This window comes from Alosa alosa, chromosome 1, assembly GCF_017589495.1.
Source record: "Alosa alosa isolate M-15738 ecotype Scorff River chromosome 1, AALO_Geno_1.1, whole genome shotgun sequence".
In the NCBI taxonomy this organism is placed as follows: domain Eukaryota; kingdom Metazoa; phylum Chordata; class Actinopteri; order Clupeiformes; family Clupeidae; genus Alosa; species Alosa alosa.
In genome coordinates this window covers 7,547,846-7,571,976 of record NC_063189.1, presented here as the reverse complement: position 1 = coordinate 7,571,976, position 24,131 = coordinate 7,547,846, and the positions used below count along the sequence as shown (strand labels likewise).

The 24,131-nt window shown below is 43.0% G+C and overlaps 1 protein-coding gene across 1 annotated transcript; it reads left to right on the top strand.

Moving 5' to 3' along the window:
• The first annotated feature begins 1,369 nt into the window (after positions 1 to 1,369).
• On the top strand, positions 1,370 to 24,131 carry kcnn1a (potassium intermediate/small conductance calcium-activated channel, subfamily N, member 1a). Its single transcript, XM_048237299.1, is given in 10 exon segments — positions 1,370 to 1,515; positions 1,517 to 2,569; positions 7,562 to 8,014; positions 10,709 to 10,804; positions 11,051 to 11,469; positions 17,406 to 17,547; positions 17,775 to 17,885; positions 18,251 to 18,378; positions 20,086 to 20,155; positions 20,803 to 24,131. Coding segments are annotated over 10 exon segments (2,850 nt in total). The 5' UTR covers positions 1,370 to 1,422; the 3' UTR covers positions 21,088 to 24,131.

Below are 24,131 nucleotides of genomic sequence, written 5' to 3'. Positions count from 1 at the left end.
CATGGTGAAAATTATCAAGTTTCTGCAGCAAAGGGGCTCAGTGACTGACTTCTATGTCAATGACCTAATATAATTCTGGTCATGATGGCAAACGCTTGAGATCAAAGTAGGGTAGACCTTGACTATACTTATTTTCGTTAAAGAATACCGCTAAGTGCTACATATGTAATTATTTAGTTATTCTTGCAGTTATCCAGTGAGCCTCTCCTCTGTATTTACGTCCATGTCTAACCTAATATGACTGCGTATAAACCCTGTGGAGACATAGGCCTACATGTCCCCTTCAAACTGAATACTCATTCAAGATTCATAAGGGATAATCCTGCCAAAAACGCTCCCCTGTCAATGTAGTGTAGTGTTCTTGGATGGCTAATATGAGGATATTTGATTGTTTCATCATGGGATTATGGTCTTGAACACACACACCTACACTCGCACGCGCACGCACACACACACACACACACACACACACACACACACACCGATTCCATCATCTCCAATAACCACAGCATCAATAGCAGTAACAGCTATTTTACAACTGTAATGATATACAGCTATTTTACAACCATGATACTCTTAGCACCATGGAGAGTTCTCCATTACGCATGAGAGTTATGCAGTGTTAGTCGATGTCGCTTTGACCAGAAGTTCCAGAAATAAGCTGTTCCACCTCTATCTAGACATGAAAAAGTGTTCGAATATCAAGAGGATCTTCATGCGTCCGTTTCCATGTTGTATCTGTAACACAAAACCTTTCGATGTGATTAAATATTTAAGTCGTACAAGTACCTTTGTAGTCTAATAAACACACCCGATGACTAGATAACTTCCTACGAACCTCTTAATCATACATATACAAAATGCCATCCAGTTAATGCACAAGCACTGTAGTAGACCTTAAAAATATTCGAACTTCAGAGGTCCTTCAGACACTGTGGCATTTGTTTCGTGGGGTCCAAACAAATGTGTTCTCCACTTTAGTGTTTAGATCAGCATCGTTAGAGTAATTACAAGAAGTGTTACAAGACACTTAGACATTACCTGCAGCATATAGCATGCTGCAAATATATGTGATAGTCAAGAGCTAAAATAGGGAAATTGGTCATAATAGCCAGATAAAACTTTAAACCTATCATTCAGTCTGTCTGTGCTTGTATGTTATTATTATTAATGTACTAAAAATGTAATACATTCTCTGGCGCGTTGATGCGTACATGTTTTAAGTTAAATGTAAGGCAAATTTACGAAGGTAAGGAGCAATAGGCGGTGTTTTAGCCAGGGAGTGACGTTATGAGGCAGGTCTTGGTGAAATCTACCAATGAAATGAGCCGGTTCGATTCATCTGGGGTTGATCGCTATGAACGGGTGTCGGAGGTTTACAAGGCAAAGGAGCGACCACAACAAGACGCGGCTATTGAGGGGATGCGGCATCGATACGCGGGAGCTGTCCAGCAGCACCAATTCCCCGACGCAGAACAACGCAACGCTCAGAGCAATCCAGCGATTTCTCAAAAGAAATTCGAGTTCAGTCGCACCCCTTTTCAGTTTGCCACCCCCTCCTCCATCGCAGAGAGAACGATCAACCACCTCCTATCATCAAAACCACCATGACCTGCCTTGCCAGAATCAGTCAGCTACGCAGGCTGTCCACGTCCGTCAGTTGCAGTACGGCAAGCCCCCGTATTTGACAAGTCAGGAGATTGTTCCACAACCTGCACGCCAAGGATGCCCATTTGAAACCAACCTTTCGCGGCCGCAGGAGACCTCTGAAGCCTCGGTGGCTTCAACGCAGACGGAGGTGTTCCTTATCGAGAGCCGCCACTGCAGTTTTTCTACGGAGGCGAACCATACTCATCAGCGTGAAACCCACATATGCCCGCAGCCCTCCCCTTCTCACCTGCCGCCGCCTCTGTTTTCGCAGAATCCTAGTACGACGAAGAATTTTCAGTATAGCGCTAATTACCAGCGCGGAGACATTGCGCAACAGAAAGCGGGGGTTTTTGAGCAGCGAGACCAAAAGCAATTGTTGCAGCAACAGCAGTGCAGCGCTACAGGGCTTCAACAAAATAACACATCCTCACACTCAGTCACACAAAACTCATGTCAAGGACAGATTAATGTGTTTGAGCCAACGGTGACGAATCAGCGATATTTTGAATCTCCGGCTCGCGACCTGCAGCAGCAACAGCCTCAATTGCGCGCTCAACGACAATTACTAGTAGGGAGCAGCCTGCCTATCAACTATTGCACCAAAGGCGCGGGAGAGCGGTGCAGAAATAACCAAGCACCGCCACTGCAACAACATTGGCAAGAGGACGTACGCGGACTGCATATCCACCCGCTCCCACAAAATCCGCAACCCAGTGGCCATGAGACTGATGAACTAGACGAGAAAGTCAGCAAACGACAGCGGCAACAGTACCAGATACCTAAACATGAACGTCGACTGGTGAGAAACTCGTCTGAAACCAGTAGCAGCAACAGCAGCCCACCATACGGATCTAGCAACCAATTGTGGCCAGAGAGTCGTTACCAAGAAGAGCGAAGGAGTCGATCAGAGAAACAAAAGGTAGGTATAGGCTACCCACTTCACCCGAATTAGGTCTGTGTTGGTATTGTAACCTACAAACTGATTTAACTCATCTATCACAAGCCACGCCTATCACATGGGCTAGCTCAACAGCCAGGACACTTAACCAGGATACGTGTATATCGGGGAATTAACAATCACTCTATTGTCAAAGTTAATTAAGACATTTAAAAAAAAAACAACTAAACGTAGCTCAAATGTCCATTCCCTGAGAAATCTCTCTCTCTCTCTCTCTCTCTCTCTCTCTCTCTTTCTTTCACACCCCAAAATAATTAAAACATTTAGATTGGTTCTTTTCTGATCTGTTATCCCAAATAGAGACAAGGCAGTAACACCTTGGTGATTTTTTGGCATAGTTGAGGTTAGCAGTAGACCTATTTTTGGGGCCTGGAGGTTTGTCTGGAGTTATTTTACACGAGCCATTTTAATTGGCATTTCTTTTTGGTTCTTCATTGTTTTAATATAAGTTAGCTCCATCTTAACTTATCACATGCTCCCTCCTTGAAATGACTGTTAAGTATACAGTTAAAATGGGTCAAAATAGGGCTCCATTCCTTTTCCCTTAGGCATATCGTTTCCTCATTTCCAAAGGGGCTTTTACAAATATATAGCCCATTACTAAGTTAGACTTGTGTAAATGGTCTAGTCACGCACACATTTATTCACACATCTCTTAGTGAGTTTCAGCATGGCAGGTGGCAGTACCAGTATTGAGGACTGTGCTGAACTTGTTTATAACCTGACCATTTGCTGCCAGACCCTACTGCAGGTTGATGTCTTGCAATTGAGCAGGTGGAAAGCTGCTCCCCTGCCGTCTGAATGGCAGGCCGGGTGCAGTTGGCCAGCTCTAGGTACTGAAGGAGTGTTATCACTATGCGGCCCATGACATTTAATGGCCTGGAATATCAGAATGGGAATAAGCAACAGGTCAGAGGTGAAGTGTGTTGAATGGCGTTGAATACTGTAGGTGTTGGGGGTGATACTCATAACATTAGGTACAGTTTTTTAGGCAATGTCGGCCATACTATATGATGACTGCGTTTACTCATTATCATAGTGACTGAGGCTAAGACTGACATGACAAACCAATTGTGATAGCGCAACACAAATGAAATGTATACCCTCACAGGATCCTGTGACACAGAGTGCAACCCAATAGCCTACAGTATTGTGGACTGTGTGATAATGTGCCTGGGTGGAGTGACACTGTGATGTGAAAGGTACATTGCTGTTGCCATTGTGATTCATATGTAAGTACTCTTTAATGCGCATTGCAGGTTGCAAGAGGTTCTTTATTGGGAACTCCAGTGTCATTCTGTATGTGTCTTTCTGGGGCGAATGTTTGTGTGGAAACTAACAGTAAAACTGTAGAATAACAAGTGGATGAAATAATGCTTAATATAAATGGGCAAAGTAAAAGTGATGTATGTGCAAGAACTCATTAATATTACCCGGGAAATCCAGAGTTCTCGCTAGAGCACAATTTGGATTTGCTCAGCGAGTCACTCTGGCAATCAGTAATGATGCTCATTACCCATTCTGTTGGAGCCGAGCTGCACCAATCACATCGGTGTATCTGATATAGGCGGGCCAGAGGCGAGCTAAACAGACGACAGCGCTGCTACGTCCGGAATCAGTCAGTAAACGTTGGTTGTAGTGTAGTCCAATTGCGTGCAGTAATATTTTTAAATGCATGCTTGGTGCCGCCCCTCGAGTTGGGCCATTTTCATTACTCATAGCCAGATCCTAAATCTTTCTAGATTTGGGTCTGGATTTCCAGGCTACATTAATATATGGACCTGTCAAAGATTCAGTGAATTCAACAGATTGTGTAAACCTGTACTTTACGCTCAATATGCTACATAATGTTTTCTACGTTCATCAGCTTTGTGGCAAGGAAACTTCATTCTCAATGAATTTGTCAAGAAGTGGCTTGGGTTTGAAATGCGGACTTCAGTTATATGGAATAAACACATGATATGTTACAGGCTGTTGTACACCCTCTGCACCAGTGGAATTATAATTAGGTATTTTACAGGGCAATGTGTTGGATAGCTGATGTACAATTTACAGTAATGTTTCTGTAAGCTGGAACATAGAAACAACAGACGTTTTCTAACTGAAACTGAACACCAAGTCAAATTGTTCACAAAGGAGAGCAGGCAAACCTCTAGATTGTATCAAGCTTAAATGTCTCTGGTGAACACCTTTGATGCCTGTCTGAATGTGTGCTTTGCCCTTGTTCTGGAATATAGAGTAGACTCTAAACCTTTACTATGATTCAGTGCAGTCAGCCTGACTGTCTCTCCTTTGAAAACGTGCCACCCTTCTTCTAGTCATATGTAATAGTCTTCAGAAATGTGTGAGGCTCAGTTGAAGAGTTTTGTTAACTCCTTGATCACGCTGATGCACCAAGTCAATGTTTTTTCTTTAGTTCTATGTCTATATAATTCTGCAATCTGTCATCTACAACCCACAAAGGCTGATGTGGATGGTTTCGAGGCTGCCATGTATAACAGAAATGAGTTAGACGGGGCTGTACAGCCTGCTTTGAAACTTCTCAGAGATCAGTTGGCAGTGCAGCGTGTCGGTAGGACCCAGGCAGAGTTTTGGGTGGTGTGCCAGAAGCTTCGGGCTGTGGTTTCATCCAGGGTGTAATTTAATGCTGAAACATTTTGAAATACAATTGCTATTTAGTTCTAACTCTTTCAAATGTTGTTTGTCCTTTGCAAATAGTGTCAAACTAAATCCTCTACAGTATTGTCGTTATCTCAGCTGCGTTTGAAGTCATTATCACTCCCAGGAACTAATGCTACTATTAAGGTGATTAGATGTAGTTTATGTGTCTAATTGAGGATGTATCTAATAGGGATTATTATTATTTATTTTTCTCTGTGCCATGGTCCCTTTGAAAGTAGAATGGTAAAACCTCAGGGCCTGCACCTGCACCCCCAATCGCTTGCTTTTGATTTACCCGAGAGCTTTCTAGTAAGCGGGCCATGTATCTCCAGAGAACACAGTGTTTTAGGAGGAGACAAATGACTGCATCTTACTGAAAGGAGCTTCCCTACTCTCTAAAAATTTTTATGTTTGTTGTTTTCCCCGAAATACACTTTTTTTTAGCTTTTTTTGCTGAATCACATCATAAACGCATGCCACACTACGTCACCTGAATATCATATCACCCTGAACATATCCAGTGATCACCAGGGGCCAACAACCTCCCTGTTTCCAATAGTAACCCCCTTTCTGATTATATAATGAAAGGAGACTGCAGGGGCCCAGCTGCGATCAAAGGGCATTGTGGCCTTTAACCCTTTACAGCGCTTTCAAATGGCGCTGTGCCATTCACATTTACATGCAATATTCTGTGAAGCACTCTCAGAGGACAGGGAAACGCAGATTTGAAGTATATATGAATAATCATTACAAATTCTGCCCATGCAATTCGTAATGCATACTACATGCTTTAATATGGGGTAGTGGTTAAGGAGCTGGGCTAGCGTGCAGTAGCGTGAAAGTTGTCGGTTCAATTCCCGGCTTCCACCGTTGTGCCCTTGAGCAAGGCACTTAACCCCAAGTTGCTCCGGTTGCTCGGTCCAAGTTGTGATCCCTTGTAATATAGCTGACATATGTAAGTCACTTTGGTCATGAAGTGTCTGCTTAATGTAATGTAATGTAATGTAAAATCTTTATAAAAAATCTGCTGTTTGAGGTTCTTAATCTATTTTATATGGCAATCTTGAAAATCAGATCTAGTAATTAGATTCCCTTTGGAGGTGTTGTTAAGTCACAATATACTACAGTAAATGGACTTACAGTGTATTGCTCTTGGGTAGACATGGACTACTTTTTGTTTTTGTTTGTTTATTTAGGGACATAAAGTAATGTATATGATGTTGGAATAATTGTTTAATTTACTACACAATTTCATACTATTTAACATTTTTGGTATTTTACCTCTCTGAATGTATGATATAGACAAATGAGAAGACAGTGACGATGGTCCACTCTGTTATATACATCTGCATTTGTTATGAATCCCTGGTTGCTATCTTTTTGAAATACATGTCAAGGGCAAGTACTATCAATTAACCTTTACTGTAATTTTGGATGAACCCTAAGGTAATTGAATTTTGGCTAGACATGCTGGTTCTTGAAATCTTCTGTAGGCTTGCCAGTAGTACAGCTGGTAGCATAGCATTGCATACTAAGATGTTTACTAAGATGTTCAAATCCCTGCTATTCGATACATGTTGAGCCTCTGGAGGGAGGGGGGGGGTAGATGGTGGGAAAGATAGGTAGGTCTATGTAAGAATAGGTTTGTGTACAATAGTCTTCATCAATGCTTAACCTTTAGATGCATTCTTATAGACCCTTTCAACAATAAAAACAAAAACAATGCTTGAACGTTCTATTTGGGCCCCAATCTACTTCCTCTGCATTAAGATAACATATGGAATGTTAAAAAGGAAGTCTTGTGGGGCCAACTATGATGCTGATAATGGAACTCTCTTGAAAGGGTCCATAAAACGAGACAGTGTCAGATGATAGCTTCCAATGGCTTTACAAGTTTCCATTGTGTTGCAACTTAGAAGAAGGGAAAGAGGAGCAGGAAGGGGTTCTTTTGGATAGTTTGTGGCTATTGTAAGGGGGTCTCAAATGTTGACGTTCTTGAATGAACTTTTAATTAACTTAACTGCTATTGAGTATCAGCATATCCTTATATATTTAGGCTATCTCTGTGAACATTCTTTGTCCACTGTTCAATAGACACCACTGCACGTATGTCATGCACTTTGGTATTAGTAAGACTTTAGCAGGGCAAGGATAACCCACCAGCGGATAAATTACTATGTGTTGTTGCCATATTGTACAGTCAGGGTGTAGATACTCAGATCAGTGATGTCTCGGCAGCGTTCTAGTCCAGTAGCCTCTGACCCGCTCTTCTCTGTCTTCTCCTGTGGACAGGTCAATGCTGAGAGAACGACGCTGAGCCATGCTGGATCCAAGCCCTCAGTCTCCGCGAGCAGCCACTCGTTGCCTAAGATAGCCATGAACAGCTGCAAGTACAATGGGGGCGTGGTGAGACCACTGGGCAGCCTGGCGTCGTCACGACGCAACCTGGAGGAACACGACTCGGAGACCCAGCCGCTGCAGACGCTGCACAGCTCTGGCCTGGAGGTGGTGGTCTCCAAGGGCAATGGCGAGGACCGCAGCAAGGCGTCCAACGAGAGCCTGGTCAGAGAGGGCGGCGGGAACGCGCCGCAAAAGAAAAACAAGGACATTGGCTACAAGCTTGGCCACCGCAGGGCCCTGTTTGAGAAGCGCAAGCGGCTCAGTGACTACGCCTTGATATTTGGCATGTTTGGGATTGTTGTCATGGTCACAGAGACTGAACTATCTTGGGGGGTTTATACTAAGGTAAGTAATGAACAATTATTTAAAACATTTGATGTATATAGGAATGTATCTATAGGTGTTCTGAGGGGAACACATGGTGATATCAATTTTCTAAATACATTTAAAGTTATCCAACTTACTTCCAACTTACACTTACAGTCTGCGAAACATCATGAAATAACCTTGCACACATGCCATCATGCTCTGTGAACACATGCATACAGTATTCCAGACAAGAGCTTTGAGTGTAATAGAGCTAATATGCTTAGTGTTTGAGTCTTAATTAGCTCTGGGCTGATGAGTTGAACATCCACAGGGTCTTTCAAACTGGCACTGCAGAACAGGACATAAGGGAGATGCCACAAGCATCATTTGACCTTTCAGTGGTTTGGGGCTGACAAATATAACATGGCATCTGCTGGCGGGTCAGACTGGTAGCTTGCATCAAAACCGATTCACAACCAAGTTTTTTATATCAATTTATTTTTCTTCCCACTTGACATTGGCAGATTGTTATGAAATGGTGTGTTTCTATAACAGAGGGATTTAGTTATGAGAAACAGTGCCTGTTACCCTGGCTCAATAGTAATGACAGGGTACTTTGCATGTTCTCACACCCTTGGGTAGGATATACATTTTTAAAAAAGGAGCTTTAGGATGGCAGTCTTCAGACTAATGACAGGTGAATTAATTAGTTTATTCAATGTTATGTCACAAGGGAGTCTCAAAACAATTTCCCACATAATTGTGTCCTGAAAGGCACCAGAGGTGAGGTGTGGGGAGATCAGGGGAGCAGTCTAGTTTCATTGTTAAAAATAAGCCCCCTAATTGGTAGGCTTTCTGGTAATGACAAACGAGAGTCACTCGCTCTAAAAGCACCACTTGCATTTTCATGAGGATTTCCTGGAATTGCATTGAATCATAAAACTGTTCCAAACCACCTCTCCCTCTACATATATTTTTAATATTTTAGGAAAGCCCGGTGTTTCTATCCAACATATTTCCATTGGCTGTCTTGAAGTCTGGCTACAATACGATTCATTTTGGGCATTATTTTTTTTCAAAGCCAATATGGTCTCATTTGCTCAAAGCAAACTAACTAAACCAAAAGCATTAGGAGAAGAGACAGGACACCTTTTCAAAATTTAGAAATGATCATCATAAATATACTATAGATAAATAGATAAAGATAGATAGAAGATAGATGTATATCCCCAAGGGGAAATTTAAGGTCTCAGTAGCATACAGACATCACACACAACATGCAACAGAAATGGTAAATAAGTATAAACATATAACCAAACTCCACTGTACAATAGAGACAGTAGAAGATAAGAAAAACTAACAAAACGAAATGCTAAATATACTATATAAATTAAACTAGTTAGAAGATGTATGCTGTAGAAATGGTTCTGATTTATTCACACAACCAATTAGTATTAGTAAGGGGGAATCCAGCAGCATTGTACCAGTGTCATTTTATTGGTGAAATTAAGTGAAATCATTATTGATTCCAATCCATAAACAAACCCATCTATGTTAAACTAACAACAATATACATTCTTCATATTTGGTTTGAATATCAATGTATGTGTAACTGGGATTAATAGCTAGATAGCAGTGTTTTCCACATAATTGAATTGTATTTGTGGTGGTAGGTTTGCAGAATTAACTTGAATTAACACATTAGCGCAGCGTGGTTATGATGCTAACCAGATTTAAGCACAATTTAGTAGAACCTGTAAAAATCATTGTGTGGTGGTCAATGTTGACCACCTAATAAGTCAATGTATGGGAAACGCTGGATAGGGATCCTACAAGAGAAATCACAAAGTGTTTTTACGCTCACTCTCTGTTTGCTTCCCTAGTGCTGCGTGACTCACTGCAACCCCTAAACACTTGCAGTAAACTGTTACAACGTGCAATACTAAATCCATACTAACTAATACACAATATTAACTGGCCAAAAGGACTAAAGGCTAATCCATAAAATAAAATCTAAAACTCAAACTGGCGCCGTGGAGTCTGGGGAACAGCCTCTCTCTCTCAGCTCACTACTGCTCTGATGTATGGGCCACACACAGCTGTGCAGCACTAGCATATAAACCATCCAATTAATCACCTCCCCCAGCAGCCGGGATGTATTCCTGCTCATGGAGAGCAGTGCACCAGTGGGGGACAGCGATAGTGGTGGGGAGGGGGGGGTAAATGTTTGCAAGCCACAAGCAGACTCCACATTTTACAGTTCACTCCTCATTGTACACGGCCATATTTCAACCGGCCGTTTGACTGAGCCTGGACACTTTCCAGGGAATCACGGTGCAGGGAGGCCATGATTCTGTCTTGTGTCCTGTCCGTGCGTACAGCGCAGTCCATTACAGATATATCTGTGGAGTAATGGCCTTTTGATTTTCATTATATATGGCATTCGTCTAATAAAGTGGCACAGAGGGTGAGTGTGGCAAGTTGGAGTGCTTCTCTGCATCAGGGAACAGCCCCCCTTGGAGTAAGCCATCACTGGCGCAGATGGTTTAGACAGCATGCCTTAATGGAGGGAAATTACTGTATGTCATTTAACAACTACCTATGTAGCATGACGTATATGTACCCACAATATCCATATTAATTAGTGAAGTATGAGTGAATTATGTCATCTCTTTGTTTGAGGCTCTTACCTTGCTCTCATTTTGTGTGTTTGTATCTCTCTCTCTGCAGGAATCCTCATATTCATTTGCACTGAAATGCCTTATCAGCCTCTCCACTGTTATTTTGCTTGGTCTTATTATAATGTACCATGCCCGGGAAATCCAGGTGAGACCAAAAAGGCCGAAGGACACTGAGGATACTCTGTCTTTGAAATATGTTGCTCACAGTAATACTGTTATGGTGTGTGGAATGAAATATGAATAGAGTACCAGTTTTATGTCACAGTGCTACTTCTAAATTTATGTGAATGAGAAAAAATATTATATGGAGAAAACCAGGGTGAAATTTTGCCTTAAAACTATTCCATTTATTCACCGCCCTCCCCCACACCCTTCTATGTCCTCCTCTCAGCTCTTCATGGTGGACAACGGTGCAGACGACTGGCGGATCGCCATGACATACGAGCGCATCTTCTTCATCGTGCTGGAGCTGCTAGTCTGCGCCATCCACCCCATCCCGGGCCAGTACGTCTTCACGTGGACGGCGCGCCTGGCCTTCACCTACGTGCCCTCGGTGGCTGACGCCGACGTGGACATCATCCTGTCCATCCCCATGTTCCTGCGCCTCTACCTGATCGGCCGCGTCATGCTGCTGCACAGCAAGCTGTTCACGGACGCCTCGTCGCGCAGCATCGGCGCGCTCAACAAGATCAACTTCAACACGCGCTTCGTCATGAAGACGCTCATGACCATCTGCCCCGGCACCGTGCTGCTGGTCTTCAGCATCTCCTCCTGGATCATCGCCGCCTGGACGGTGCGCGTCTGCGAGAGGTACAGTGCCAATGGGCCATTCCGCTCTCCGCCGTGATCTGACTGGCTACCATTGCCACCACCACCACCACCATCACGCACAGAACCGCCAACCACCCCTCCATCTCTCCACCCTTCTCCTCTCCTCCTCTCGGCTCTCTCGTTCACCCACCCCCCTCCACCTCCACCTCTACCTCTCACGCACTCATTTCTGCCCCTTCAGGAACATGAAAAGCTACCGCCTCCAGAAGGGGAAGTGAAGGGGGAAGAGGTGGAGGTGGTGGTGGAATGGGTGGATGGTTGTAGTTGTGTCTCATCCAGCCGTTGATTGCATTTTTTAAAAAAAGTCCTCTCCTGTGTTGTATGCTGTATTAGCAGTCTATCAATAATTCATGAGTGTCTAACTGTTTGTTTGCTGAATGGTTTGTTTTGGTAATGTTGAACAGCCCCAAGGATGCCCATCTCTTCATCATGTTTCATCTCAAGGGGCATGGTGCAGATTTGAAACTGATCTCTGCTCAGCCAGCAGAGGCGTTGAAGAGCAGCGTTCATTTAAATAATCTTTTTGCGTTGTTTAAACCAGAGGTCACCTGTAAAAGATTTCGCATCATGTGACTCACCTGAAATAGATTCATTTCAGCGGCCATGGGCAGACACACGCGTGTGTGTAGGTGAAGTATGAAATGGCGAATGTCTTTTCTTTTTTTCCCTTCAGTTGCGCAGTATGTCTTTCTGTGCTTTTTCCCAGCTGCCAGTCACTACTTCACCTTACCACCTAGCAGCCTTCCCCATGCGTCACCCGAGGCCAGAGAGATGCCTGTTTCTAGCCACTCCATAGTTGAGGTGTCACAGGATATGACCTCCATGCACTGCCCCCCCTTCCCTCCCCTCCCTGCCCCTGGTGCCATCTGCAGAAGTGCACGCTAAATGGCCAGCCTGCTTTCATTTAAAAAAAATGTGTGTGAAACAAAGTAAAGTGTGAGTATATGTGTGTGTGTGTGTGTGTGTGTGTGTGTGTGTGTGTGTGAGAGAGAGAGAAAGAGTGAGAGAGTGAGATAGAGAGAGTGTGTGTGTGTGTGTGTGTGTGTGTGTGTGTGTGTGTGTGTGTGTGTGTGTGTGTGTGTGTGTGTGTGTGTGTGTGTTGTGTGTGTTTAATTCACTGTTGTACTTTCTATTTCCCCTCTATGCTGCTCCATAGGGATACCATGTGAGTCCTCGCTCTCTAGCCGTGGAAAGAAATCCTACCATTGTTCATTGAGCTGGTGCCACTGATACTCTGAAAGTTGAAGGGGGAGGGCGCGGGATACCAGAAATCGCAAAAACGACAGATAAACTTTAAAAGAAACCATGTGCAAATGTGGCACCATCCTCAAAAAAAGGAGAAAGATGGACATACATGGAAAATGTATTTATGCTCTTGGTCACTTTCGATGTAGGGAAACCTATCATTTTTGAGCAGCACTGTAAATCAAGTGTCTCGTTTTCAACGGCTCTCTGACATAAAGGAGGAGGCGGGAGCTTGTGCTAAAATGGAGCAGCTCCTTCAAATCACCTTCACAAACAGGCCGCAGGGTATCTTGCTATTATTGTTGTTCCTAAACCAATTATTAGAGACAAGTAATGTGTTCACACCTCAGAGACCTATTTGAAGAATAAGATGTTAATCAAAAGCTTCATGGTTTTGGTCTAGTTTTGTCTTAACTGCTTTTAACACCACTACACTCTCAACATTCTCATAATGTAAAATGTGTGGCAGATCCATGTCTCTGTCAGAATTATATCAACATTTCAATATTTCCATCACACACACACACGCACATTCACATAGATATGAATATATTATATGGTTCATGCCATTTCATCATGTGAGCGAATGGTGAGGGTGATGCTGTCCATTTTAGAACAAACTCTCAGGCAGACTGAAAAGGACTGCAGTGAACAGTGTTATGTAAAAGCTCTCCTTTCTCCATTCTATGCTTCATACATGGTTTGAAAATAGTCTGGGTGCTCATCTGCGGTAAACAATGAAACAGCATGATGGTCTTCATGTTTACTTTTTGCACATGATTGTAAAGAGGCGATACTTTAAGTGCTGCAGAGCTGGGGGTGGTGGCGGGGGTCATACTTGCTACTGCTCTCCGTATCTACGACTGTAAGTGCACAGGCCAGCCTCAGGGTAGAGCGAAGTGAGACTGGACCAGCACGGAGTCCGTCTGGAATGCGTCTAGAGGGTGGGGGAATGGAAACGCTTTGTTTAGGGGTCTTGCAGAGACGCTGTATGCCCCAAATGGCTGTGCTAGTTATGTCCATTGCCTCTCACCTCATTAGCTGACAGGAGCTAAAATGGGCCTGAGACTACTGGATAAATGCCACCAAACAGTGTTTTCCTCTTGTCTGTTGTTTTGTTCCTTGATAACATCTTCACATTTTCTCTCTTACACATTTGACAGAAGGAATACACGCTATCAGACATCTGGTGGACATGTAAGGGTAGCTGTCCAGGATTTTCTCTGATTTTGGATGGCCTACATTGCTACGGACAGTTCACTGCGAGAACATATGTGTGATTGAAATTTGGTCTTAAGTTATCAATTCACAGATAATAACAAACGGCTCGCTGATTACTTTAACAGCAGCACCCACGAATTAGTCACATACGTAAATTGTAGTTGTCCAAGTCATTTGGCAATCTTAATGAGAGGAGGTACATCATCTTTGATGGTACCCTATGAAGTCTGCAAGAGACCAAGCTAACAACTCTCTACCTCATCCACTTACTTCCTGGTTTCAGTCGCTCATCAAAGAGCTAACCAATGAACAGCAGCCCATCAGCATGGTCCATTTGAAATGTCACAGCTTGTCTGTCATCCAGGTGTGTCATCAATAAATGTCCATGAATTTATCATGTGAGTGCCTGTGGGTGTCTCTGTATGTGTGGTTGTGTAGGGTGAGCTGATCTGTGTGTCTGTGTGAGTATGTGAATGTTGTGAGAATCTGTGGATCCTAAAATACCCTTGGAGTATTGGTATATGATAAATATAGCATCATAGACTAAAAAGCTTTACTCTTTCAGTGCTAACAAGCTTTAGCCATGGTGACGTGACTAGCTGATAGAAGGTGATGCAAACTCCCTATAGCAGAGGATGTTTACAAACAGTTGCAGTTGTGTGCCTGGCCCTAAACCATGCTAATTATGTAAGTCAGAATTTTATGGCAGTCAGAATGTCACATGATTGCATCTGCCAGTCATCTGCTGGGCCTCTGAACTGACCTCTCATCCCATATAAATACATGAGAGGGAGTGATCTTTAAAAAAAACAGTCTACCTCCTACATATTTTCACTTTTATACGGTTGCGTTAAATTCAGGTGATCTAGTGTCATGAACACCTGACTGTGCAAGAAAGGGGCACACTAGTCCACACTTGAGCTTTTTCTGTTGTGCTTTCCCCTCTATCTCTTCCCTTGCGGCGTCTATCTCTTATTGGTTTCTGTAATATTCTGCATTTGCCCAAAACATATCTTTTTTTCACAAGCTAACAAATCACACGTGGTTTTCAGGGAAATTCCGTAAAGTGGACCGTCTTTGCTTACAATTCTGATCTAAGTTGAAGGTGGTGCCAGCTCTTCTCCATTTTATGCCAGAACTGCATACAGTATATTGAGAGCTTTGAATGTTAACCCTGTGACCTTACCCCTCAGCCTGCGATGAGGCCATGAGTTAGTTAGTAACCCCTTCAGTAAAAGTTAGCTTCCAGTGGATCTTTCAAATAGATGAAAAGAGTAGACTGTAATTGATTTGTTTGTTTTTTAGTTAATGCCTGTACGTGGTTTCAGTTTGAACAAATGTGACCATTTTCAAAAAGACAAGTAAAGGACAAAAGCTCATGTTTTGCTCTGTGAGCAGGCATCCTATAATGTCTACAGTTCCAAGCCGGTGGCAGTTTACATCGTCATACAGCTGACGTCATATGCCACGTTCATGATCTAGGCAAGAACATGAAATCACAGGGAGAATTAACCAGTGTTTTTCTCCCACAGTGTCAGAAACACTAATGTTGACATACAATATGTAAATAGAAGACCAGTGATAGAGAAAGTTGGAGTGTATTGAATAATTGTAATCAAACTGTTAGACTTCAATGGCAGGAACTCAAGGAAGCAAAGTTACAACCCGTCCAGCAATGAACCACAGACAGAGAGCCATAGCTCTATAGCTCTGAGATCTGACACCAGCTTCAAAAGAGATCAGCCCCATATGGCGCAATTATGAAATCAGGACATTTGTTTGACATTATTTGTGACTGGTATTTTGCAACACAGTTTCACTATTTGAACATCATACATATTGTACAGACTCCAGACCTGTAGCTCTGGTGGCTAAAGTGCTGTAGCTTTGCACAGCCCCGAGCAAAAAAAGCTGAAGCTACAGCACTCAACTGGTTTTTCTCTGTCTGAGTTATTTTACCACAGTGTAGGGACGTATAGGTGGAAGGCTCACTGCCAATATTTGTGTTCATTGGGCTTCCATTTTGACAGTGTCTAAGATGGCTTCCATTAACACCTTCTAGGCCTGACCATTTTCCCCATGGCTCTCAATATACTGGACTCTATTTCAGCATGCAGGGTGTGGAGATATTTTTTTTAAATGCCTGCATGGTATCTGCTGCTTCGTTCGCATGTTCAAACTGGGCTTTTTTTCCAATCACTGTCTGATTTCGATAAGGGACACTGTCTGGTACCTAATGCTTCGTTCGCATGTTCAAACTGGGCTTTTTTCCCAATCACTGTCTGGTCTTAATAGGGAAACGGAGGTTGCTCTCACTCTCCCAGAGCATGTTTGCAGTGTCAGGCTGGGACAGAAATAGATAGGTCCAGCTAATGGCATGATACATCATATGTGGGGAGTGAACTGTCTAGGAGGAACAGTCCAAGGAGGCTTCTTTTAGAGACCCATTTTAAAATTCCAATCGAATGCGAACCATCTGCTCCAGGTGTTCTTAGCACCATTTCACACCTAATTAAATCCAAATTTGTGGCCAATGCCAATTTACATGGCGGGTCACTAGCGGTCAGACTGGTCATTGGCAGTCTTCTGCTATGTTAAATTGCTTGTGCCGCACTCAAAGAGCAACTTGGTTTGCTTTTAAATATGCTCGCATACCACAATGAGACCTGTTATTTGCCTCATTTCAGAGTGCACTCATTTGTGTTTAATGGCCGGTAACGAACCCTTATCCCCTTGTCTCCTCTTGGACAGATTATTGATCTAAGTGCATCAGTGCACCGGTGAGGTGGAGGTGAAAAGGTTGAAATGGGTTGTAGGTCTCCATCTTGGGCCTGTCCTCACTAGGCATAATGAATGACTGAAGAAATACGTAGATAATTGAATGTTGCCAGAAGATGTCCTATCTCTCAGGTCTTCTGTACGGTTGCTTGCCATTTCTGATGCTCAACAAAGTGATGGTGTTTGAGCCTTTGTTGGGTTGTGTGTGACACCATTTGTTTGGGAATGCTTTTGTGTCATCAGCACAGTTCATCCTATGCTTTATGTCAGTCACAGTGGATGCTTGAAGGTTTTCACCCCAAATGAAGCAAATGTTCTTTTCTAGATTTTGTGTCTGTTAAAACAGTCAAAGATAAGCTGTTGCACATTGATGAAAATAAAATAGTTAATAGTTTTTTTGTAAAACATAGTGGAGGGCCTCAGCCCAGCTAACATTGACAAGAAGATGTCATTTGTTTTGTTTCTGCCTTTCCTCTCTTGTTTTCATTACACCTGTAGAATGTGAAGTGTCATAGATTCTACACAGATGCTCCTGCAAAATGTGTTCTCACATTTGAATTTTTGAATTTTGGTGATGGCTTTATTATGGCCTTCTGCGTCGCTGGCTACCTTTTCCAGTATTCTGCTTCTCACACCAACGTTGTCCTCTGTCTGTCCTGTCACTGTACCAGGTACCACGACAAACAGGAAGTGACCAGTAACTTCCTGGGGGCGATGTGGCTAATCTCTATAACTTTCCTCTCTATTGGCTATGGAGACATGGTTCCACACACGTACTGTGGCAAGGGCGTGTGTCTGCTGACGGGAATCATGGTACGTTTCCTCTTGCCAGCCATCAGGATTAATGAACAAAGAAATCACTGTTTTATCACCAGAAAATATAAAGTGATAGATCTGGAATGGTATGCATGTATAAATTAGTGTATGTGCATAGCCTAAATTACAGAAGTCTTAAAAAACGTTTATTCCTCTTTATGTACACATTCATAGAACATTTTCTTGAGTGGATACCATAACAGAAAAGACAATTTTTTCGACAGGGAGCTGGTTGCACTGCACTAGTGGTTGCTGTGGTAGCCAGGAAATTGGAACTCACCAAGGCTGAGAAACATGTCCACAACTTCATGATGGATACACAGCTCTGTAAACGAGTAAGCAATCTAAAACAATGATCTGGGTTGGACCCTAAATATGGAATTTTTGTAATTCCTCTAATGTAGAAGAAAACCAACTATGTCTACTGTCATTGTTTTAATAGTAATTTGGATTGGATTATCAGTCAAATAATTGGTTGGCTATCGCTCACCTGTAAGATCTGTCACAGTCAGCCAGATTGGACGTTCTAGATTTCCCTATATGGACTTCTCCATTATGCAATTTTAGTGGGGGTATCTACTTGTCCGTGATGCAACATCACTGCACCATGCTTTGTATTTAATGTGTATTATATTTCAGTGTTTTCCCCCCATGTTCTACAATAAGGTATTGACATGTCATGTTCAATCTCCTCCTCAAGGTTAAGAACACAGCTGCCAATGTACTCAGGGAAACATGGCTCATCTACAAACACACAAAGTTAGTCAAGAAGATTGATCACGCCAAAGTGCGCAAACACCAGCGCAAGTTTCTACAGGCCATCCATCAGTGAGTATGACACCACAGAATAAAGACCACACCGTCTGTAGCTGAAAATGCTGAGCTTGATGGTGCTAATGATGACGGGGATAGCATCTTAAAAAGTATCATCTTAGGGTGATGTAACAAGAGAACAGCAATTCACTATGGGCAAAATGAGGGATGTTAAACATAATTACATAATGGATTGACCTTGTCTACCTGCCTACCCATGTTTAAACAAATTACAAGGATACAAGGAAGTTTATTGTCACATGCATATAGTTACTGGAAGTACGAAATGCAGTGAAATTATGTCTGGTGTTAGCCTATTTGTGCATTAATGGGGGTTAGTGCAGTAGAAGAGGGGTTTAGTAGATTAAGTGGCAAGGGCTGCATAAAAAAGGTGGGGGAGGATTGGGATTGGGTGGGGGGCACCAACAAGGAGCAACAATGATGCTCCTGAGGTAACCCTGGAACCCTATCATCAGGTTTTGTTCGGGGTGGTGATTTAAAGCTGATGCACAGTTCATCTACTCCTCCTGTGTGACGTGACGGCCGTGTTCTCTCCTTTCCCCCTCCTTAACCCTTGACCTGTGCTTATTGTGAGGAGTAGAACACTTCTCCGGCTGTTGTTGTGTACTGAATGTTGCGGGGTTCTAAACTTGAACTGTGTTCTTGTTCTGTCTCTGTTTCGCTCGATCACTGCAGAGCTCAGAAGTAAGTTGTTGATCCTGGTGTTTGCCTTTACCCTTTCCCTCACATTCTCCTTTTCTGTGTATCACATGCATGAGGTTTGAATATGGGGGCCCATTTTAATTTCTGAAACACTCATGTTTTTTAATGAATTGAAGTTTTCCATTGCTCTGCACCACTTATATAATCACAGACATTTTCAGGCTTTAGGTTTTCTGTGCTCATACATGTGCCATAACTCAGTGAGGCTGCCACTGTCTCCATATTAACTTGCACTCATGGCGGTGCTCTTCTCCTTTGTTGGTGTCATGCTAAGGCAACTGAAGAACAACCATACATGCGTCTTTTATGGTCAGATCCAAGCTGATATGGAGGATTTAGTTTGCTTCAGAAAGAATACTGGCCCTGTCCTCCATTAAGATACACTGTAAGCTTCTACTTTTCCACCAATATGTCACTTAAGTATAAGTATATATACTTTTAGGAAAGATTCATTCCCAAATTGTGCTCTAGAGAGCACAGCTGAGGTCCTATAGTGCTGAGAGGGAAGGGCAGGAGAGGGGGGCAGACATTCTTTCATTCTCACGCTGTAATGCAGTACCTCTTTATCTTACAGATATTTACCCTGTTTTACACAGGACTTAGAGGATACACTTGTGCCGTTCCCACAAGTTTTCCCTCTGGTCTCATGTATGCCAGCACCATGACTGTCTGCCGGTTCATGTACCATCCTCCATGAATGAGGCCCTGTGACATCCTTTTTTGTTTTCTTTTGGTGAATGGTTGGTCCACTGCAGGAATCCAACCTAATTCCTTTAGCATTTCTGAATGTTAAGCTGACAGATGAGTGGACTCTATACGGTGTGCACTGCATGTGACAGAATGGCTGAGGGGACTGTGAATGCTTGCATGCAGGTCAGATATTTCACACCCACTGCCCCTCTTAGAGTCCTCCTGACAGTACGGTGTTGCTCTTTCCTGGTGACCCCCCACCCACCCACCCACCCAAATCTGCCCCCAATCACCCCCACCCTCCCTCAGGCTTCGCAGTGTGAAGATGGAGCAGAGGAAGCTCAATGACCAGGCAAACACCCTGGTGGACCTGGCTAAGGTAAACAGCGATTTTGTTTTTGCCATGTACTGGGCAGCCGTGGCCCACTGGTTAGCACTCTGGACTTGTAACCGGAGGGTTGCCGGTTCGAGCCCCGACCAGTGGGCCGCGGCTGAAGTGCCCTTGAGCAAGGCACCTAACCCCTCACTGCTCCCTGAGCGCCGCTGATGTAGCAGGCAGCTCACTGCGCTGGGATTAGTGTGTGCCTCACCTCACTGTGTGTTCACTGTGTGCTGTTTGTGTTTCACTAATTCACCGATTGGGTTAAAATGCAGAGACCAAATTTCAAAAATCAAAAAGTATATACTTATACTACTTATGTACTTGATGGTTCAGTTCATAAGGAAGGAAGTTCATAAGGATGTGGTTCTAATACCAAAACTCAGAGTCTCCTTTGAGCTGTGGTTTTCTGACTTTCATATATTAGAATATCTCTCTCAGCCACCTCTGTGTGGGTGTGGGTGTGGGTGTGTGTGTGTGTGTGTGTGTGTGTGTGTGTGTGTGTGTGTGTGTGTGTGTGTGTGTGTGCGTGTGTGTGTGTGTGTGTGTGTGTGTGGTGCGTGTGTGTGTGTGCGTGTGCTATTTTTAGTGCGAGGATGTTTTGGCTCTGTGTGCCCTGTTCTGATGTCCAGTCTCTCACTCCGCAGACCCAAAATGTGATGTACGACCTGGTGTCGGAGCTGCAGGAGCGCAGCGAGGAGCTGGACAAGCGCATCGGCACGCTGGAGGACAAGCTGGACTCGGTGACGGGCACCCTCCAGGCCCTGCCCTGTCTCATCTCGCAAGCCATAACCCAGCAGCAGCAGGACCTCCTCGACGGCTTCATGCACCGCTACCGACCTGGCTCGCTGGGCTCCGAGCGCTCATGGACCCCCTCGCGGCGCCGGCGGTCCCCCTCTACGGTGCCGCACACCTCCTCTGACAGTGGCTAGCTGACCCTGGGGCGGGCGCTGGCACTCACGCTGGCACAGGTGGACCGGACATTAACGCTGCTGCAGCTCCAGCACAGACGCTCTTTTCGCAAGCAGACACAGCTAGCGACAACTGAGAACCGACATCAAGAGACCTAACCCAATCATTAAAAAATAGTAGATTTATGGTTTATGTTTTGGCCATTGTATGGCTGTTCAAGTTAGCTTTTTTGTAAAGAGAGAGAATGAAATGGCAGGAGGCGGGAGAAGTACATGCCATTACTATTGCATAGGATATTTTACACAAAATGCCAAGTTTAAGGATTCTGTTCCCTTGTTCTTTTAAAGGGAAAATGGGGATGCGACTAACTTTTTTTAGTTATATATTGGCATGTTACTTTTTAGTGCCTGAATGTATAAATTGTGGAGGGTTGTTAATTTACACATTTTGGAGCGGGTTTTTTGTACACTGTTGATACAAGCATTGCATTCCTTTTTCAGATACATTCCTCTTCAGAGAACGCTGTCTTAATATGATGTTTACCATTACCTCCATTATGCAGTTTACTCTATGTTTAAAATATTTTCTATGTTTACTAACTGAAAGGCAAGAAAGTGAGACCAACAGAAAGAGAAAGTGAAAGGCAGATTATGAACAAGGTAGAATAGAAAGAAAGAAAGAAAGAAAGAAAGAAAGAAAGATAAATAAATATACAAAGGTAAGTGGAGAAAGGAAAGAAGGCCATAAAAATGTAAAGTTAATTATCATCCGATTTAACCTGAAACCTCATTGTCACAAATCAGAGCTTCCACAGGTCTTTGCATTATGGCAAGGCTGCTTATTGTAGGCTATGGGAGTGCTCTTGGCTATGGTAGGCACAGAAAAACCTAGCCCCAATGCATGTATCAGTGCATCTCTGTGGTGAATGGCTACTTGATGGTTTTGGGATATGTTGTGTTAATTCTATTGGTTTTTTCTTTTTGCTTTTATACCAGGATGTTTTTATAAGTTTAGATTTGCAGATATCCTGATTAGAGGTGCAATACTGTGAGACCTAGCGATGCACCCTTATGATGACATCACTGGCTTTGTAAGAGACAATGGATGCGTGCTAGCTACAAAGATCACATCGCTGAATGCTTCTGCAAAAGGATAAACAAGAGGTCTGTGAAGGACACTGCCCTCTTCTCTATCCCTTGTTTTGATATTGATTGCTTTAAATGTGGAGGTACTCTATTTAACTTTCAGGGTTTAACTTTTTGGATAACTCATGGTTTTTAGTTTAGTCATCTTAGGGCAATATTTAATCGTTTTTTGTTTTGTTTTTTAAAGCCTTGTTAACGTCTATTGCTTATTTTTGCTGCTTTTGCAGATTAACACAAAGTTAGCTATGGAGAATGAATTACAGGGATGTCAGTACAATTATTTGAGCATTTTTTATGGCATTCACAGGGTAAGAGGTCTCATGGCAATGTCCACAAATTTACAACAGCCTTGGGTGTACATCAAAGTATTCATTTTAAGTTCCCATAAAAAAAGCAACTATCAGTTTCAGTAGAGTTATGTCAAATTATGCATATATGCATACACCAAAACAGAACTATACTTCAACAACATTGGAAAGCACATGTGCAAAGATGCACAAATTCCTACAAATCTTAAATGTAATGTTCAGCTTTAAAGACATTTGAAGATATCCTCATGCAGGCTCCTCCCAGTAGGCCCTGGTACTATGAATTGCATTACTCCTCTGATTTGACTTCAAATCTCTGTTCTTCCCCTCTTGTTAATAACATGAATAGCAAGCACACTTTGGAAAGGATGTGGGAATCTCGGATCAATCAAATGGCACACAATCAAGTGCCATGTAGGGCAACGTGCTCACGCCATTTGCACCAAACCCCCACGTTTCCACTCTAGTGTCTTAGTTTTACAGTCACCGATTCCAGTATGGTGACCCAAATGTAAGTAGTACAAGGCCCATCCGAGGGGACCCTCAGAAGACAATGAGTAATTTCACAAGTGATCCAGAGTGAGTGGATAGAGAGATCCAAGTGGCTGGCGTGTAGTGAGGCATACTCTATTTTTATCTGTAGAATGACCATCTTTGTGACCTTCCTATAAATGAAATAGATTCTGTAGAGGAAATGGTTTTGTATGTCCCCAGGGTAAATGTACATAGCCACATGGGTGCTTGTGGTGGGGTCTCATGTCTTAAGTCCTGTGATTTTGTACGTGCAGGAAGAGGTTGCCCGAGAGGCTCTGCCATAACGGCACTGACATGTTTCAGAGAAATACATTTAAGTCACTAGATGTAATGACAGTGGAACAATGAATAAATCAAACCTCTTTGAAATGTTCTTCTAGCAGGTGGTAAAGACTGGCACTATGTTTACAGTATGAGTCTCAGTAAAATGGGAAATATTCCACCCCAACTTCCTTATTCTACACCCTAGTGGTTGACTGAGTTGTAAGTATTTGTTGTTCTCCAGTCTGTATAAAGATGATATAGAGGACTGAGTGAGTAACTACAAAATTCAATTTCAAAAAACATACTCTGATTAAACTAAGCAAGCAGAAAAAGCTCAGTCCCATTAGGTGAAAGTAATCTATTTTATACTAAGGGATATTGAATCAGAGCCATGCTTCATATTGAGTGTTTCTGGAAGTATGTATTTGTCCTCTGTGAGGGCTTTTAAGAGTACACACGGGGGAGATCTTGAAAGCTTTACCGTATCTTTTGTTTCTTTTGCATCGTACCTTCCTGCCGTACTGGCTTAAAAGCCTTCAAACAAAACACCAGTCAATGATCAGTGGGTCACAATACCAAGACAAGCATTTCTCTAAAGAACAAGATGATTACTGATCAACAAGTCAACAAGATACAGCAGAGATGTTTTGTAAAATTAGTCTACTTCTCTGTGCTGGCATTAGATTGTATTCCAACTGGACATGATTAATAAAAAAAATTGGAAATTGTATTACCATAGTTTTGTGTACACTGCCACATTGCTCATATGTAGTTGCACTGGAATAAATGACCTTCAGTAGATAAATTTGTAAA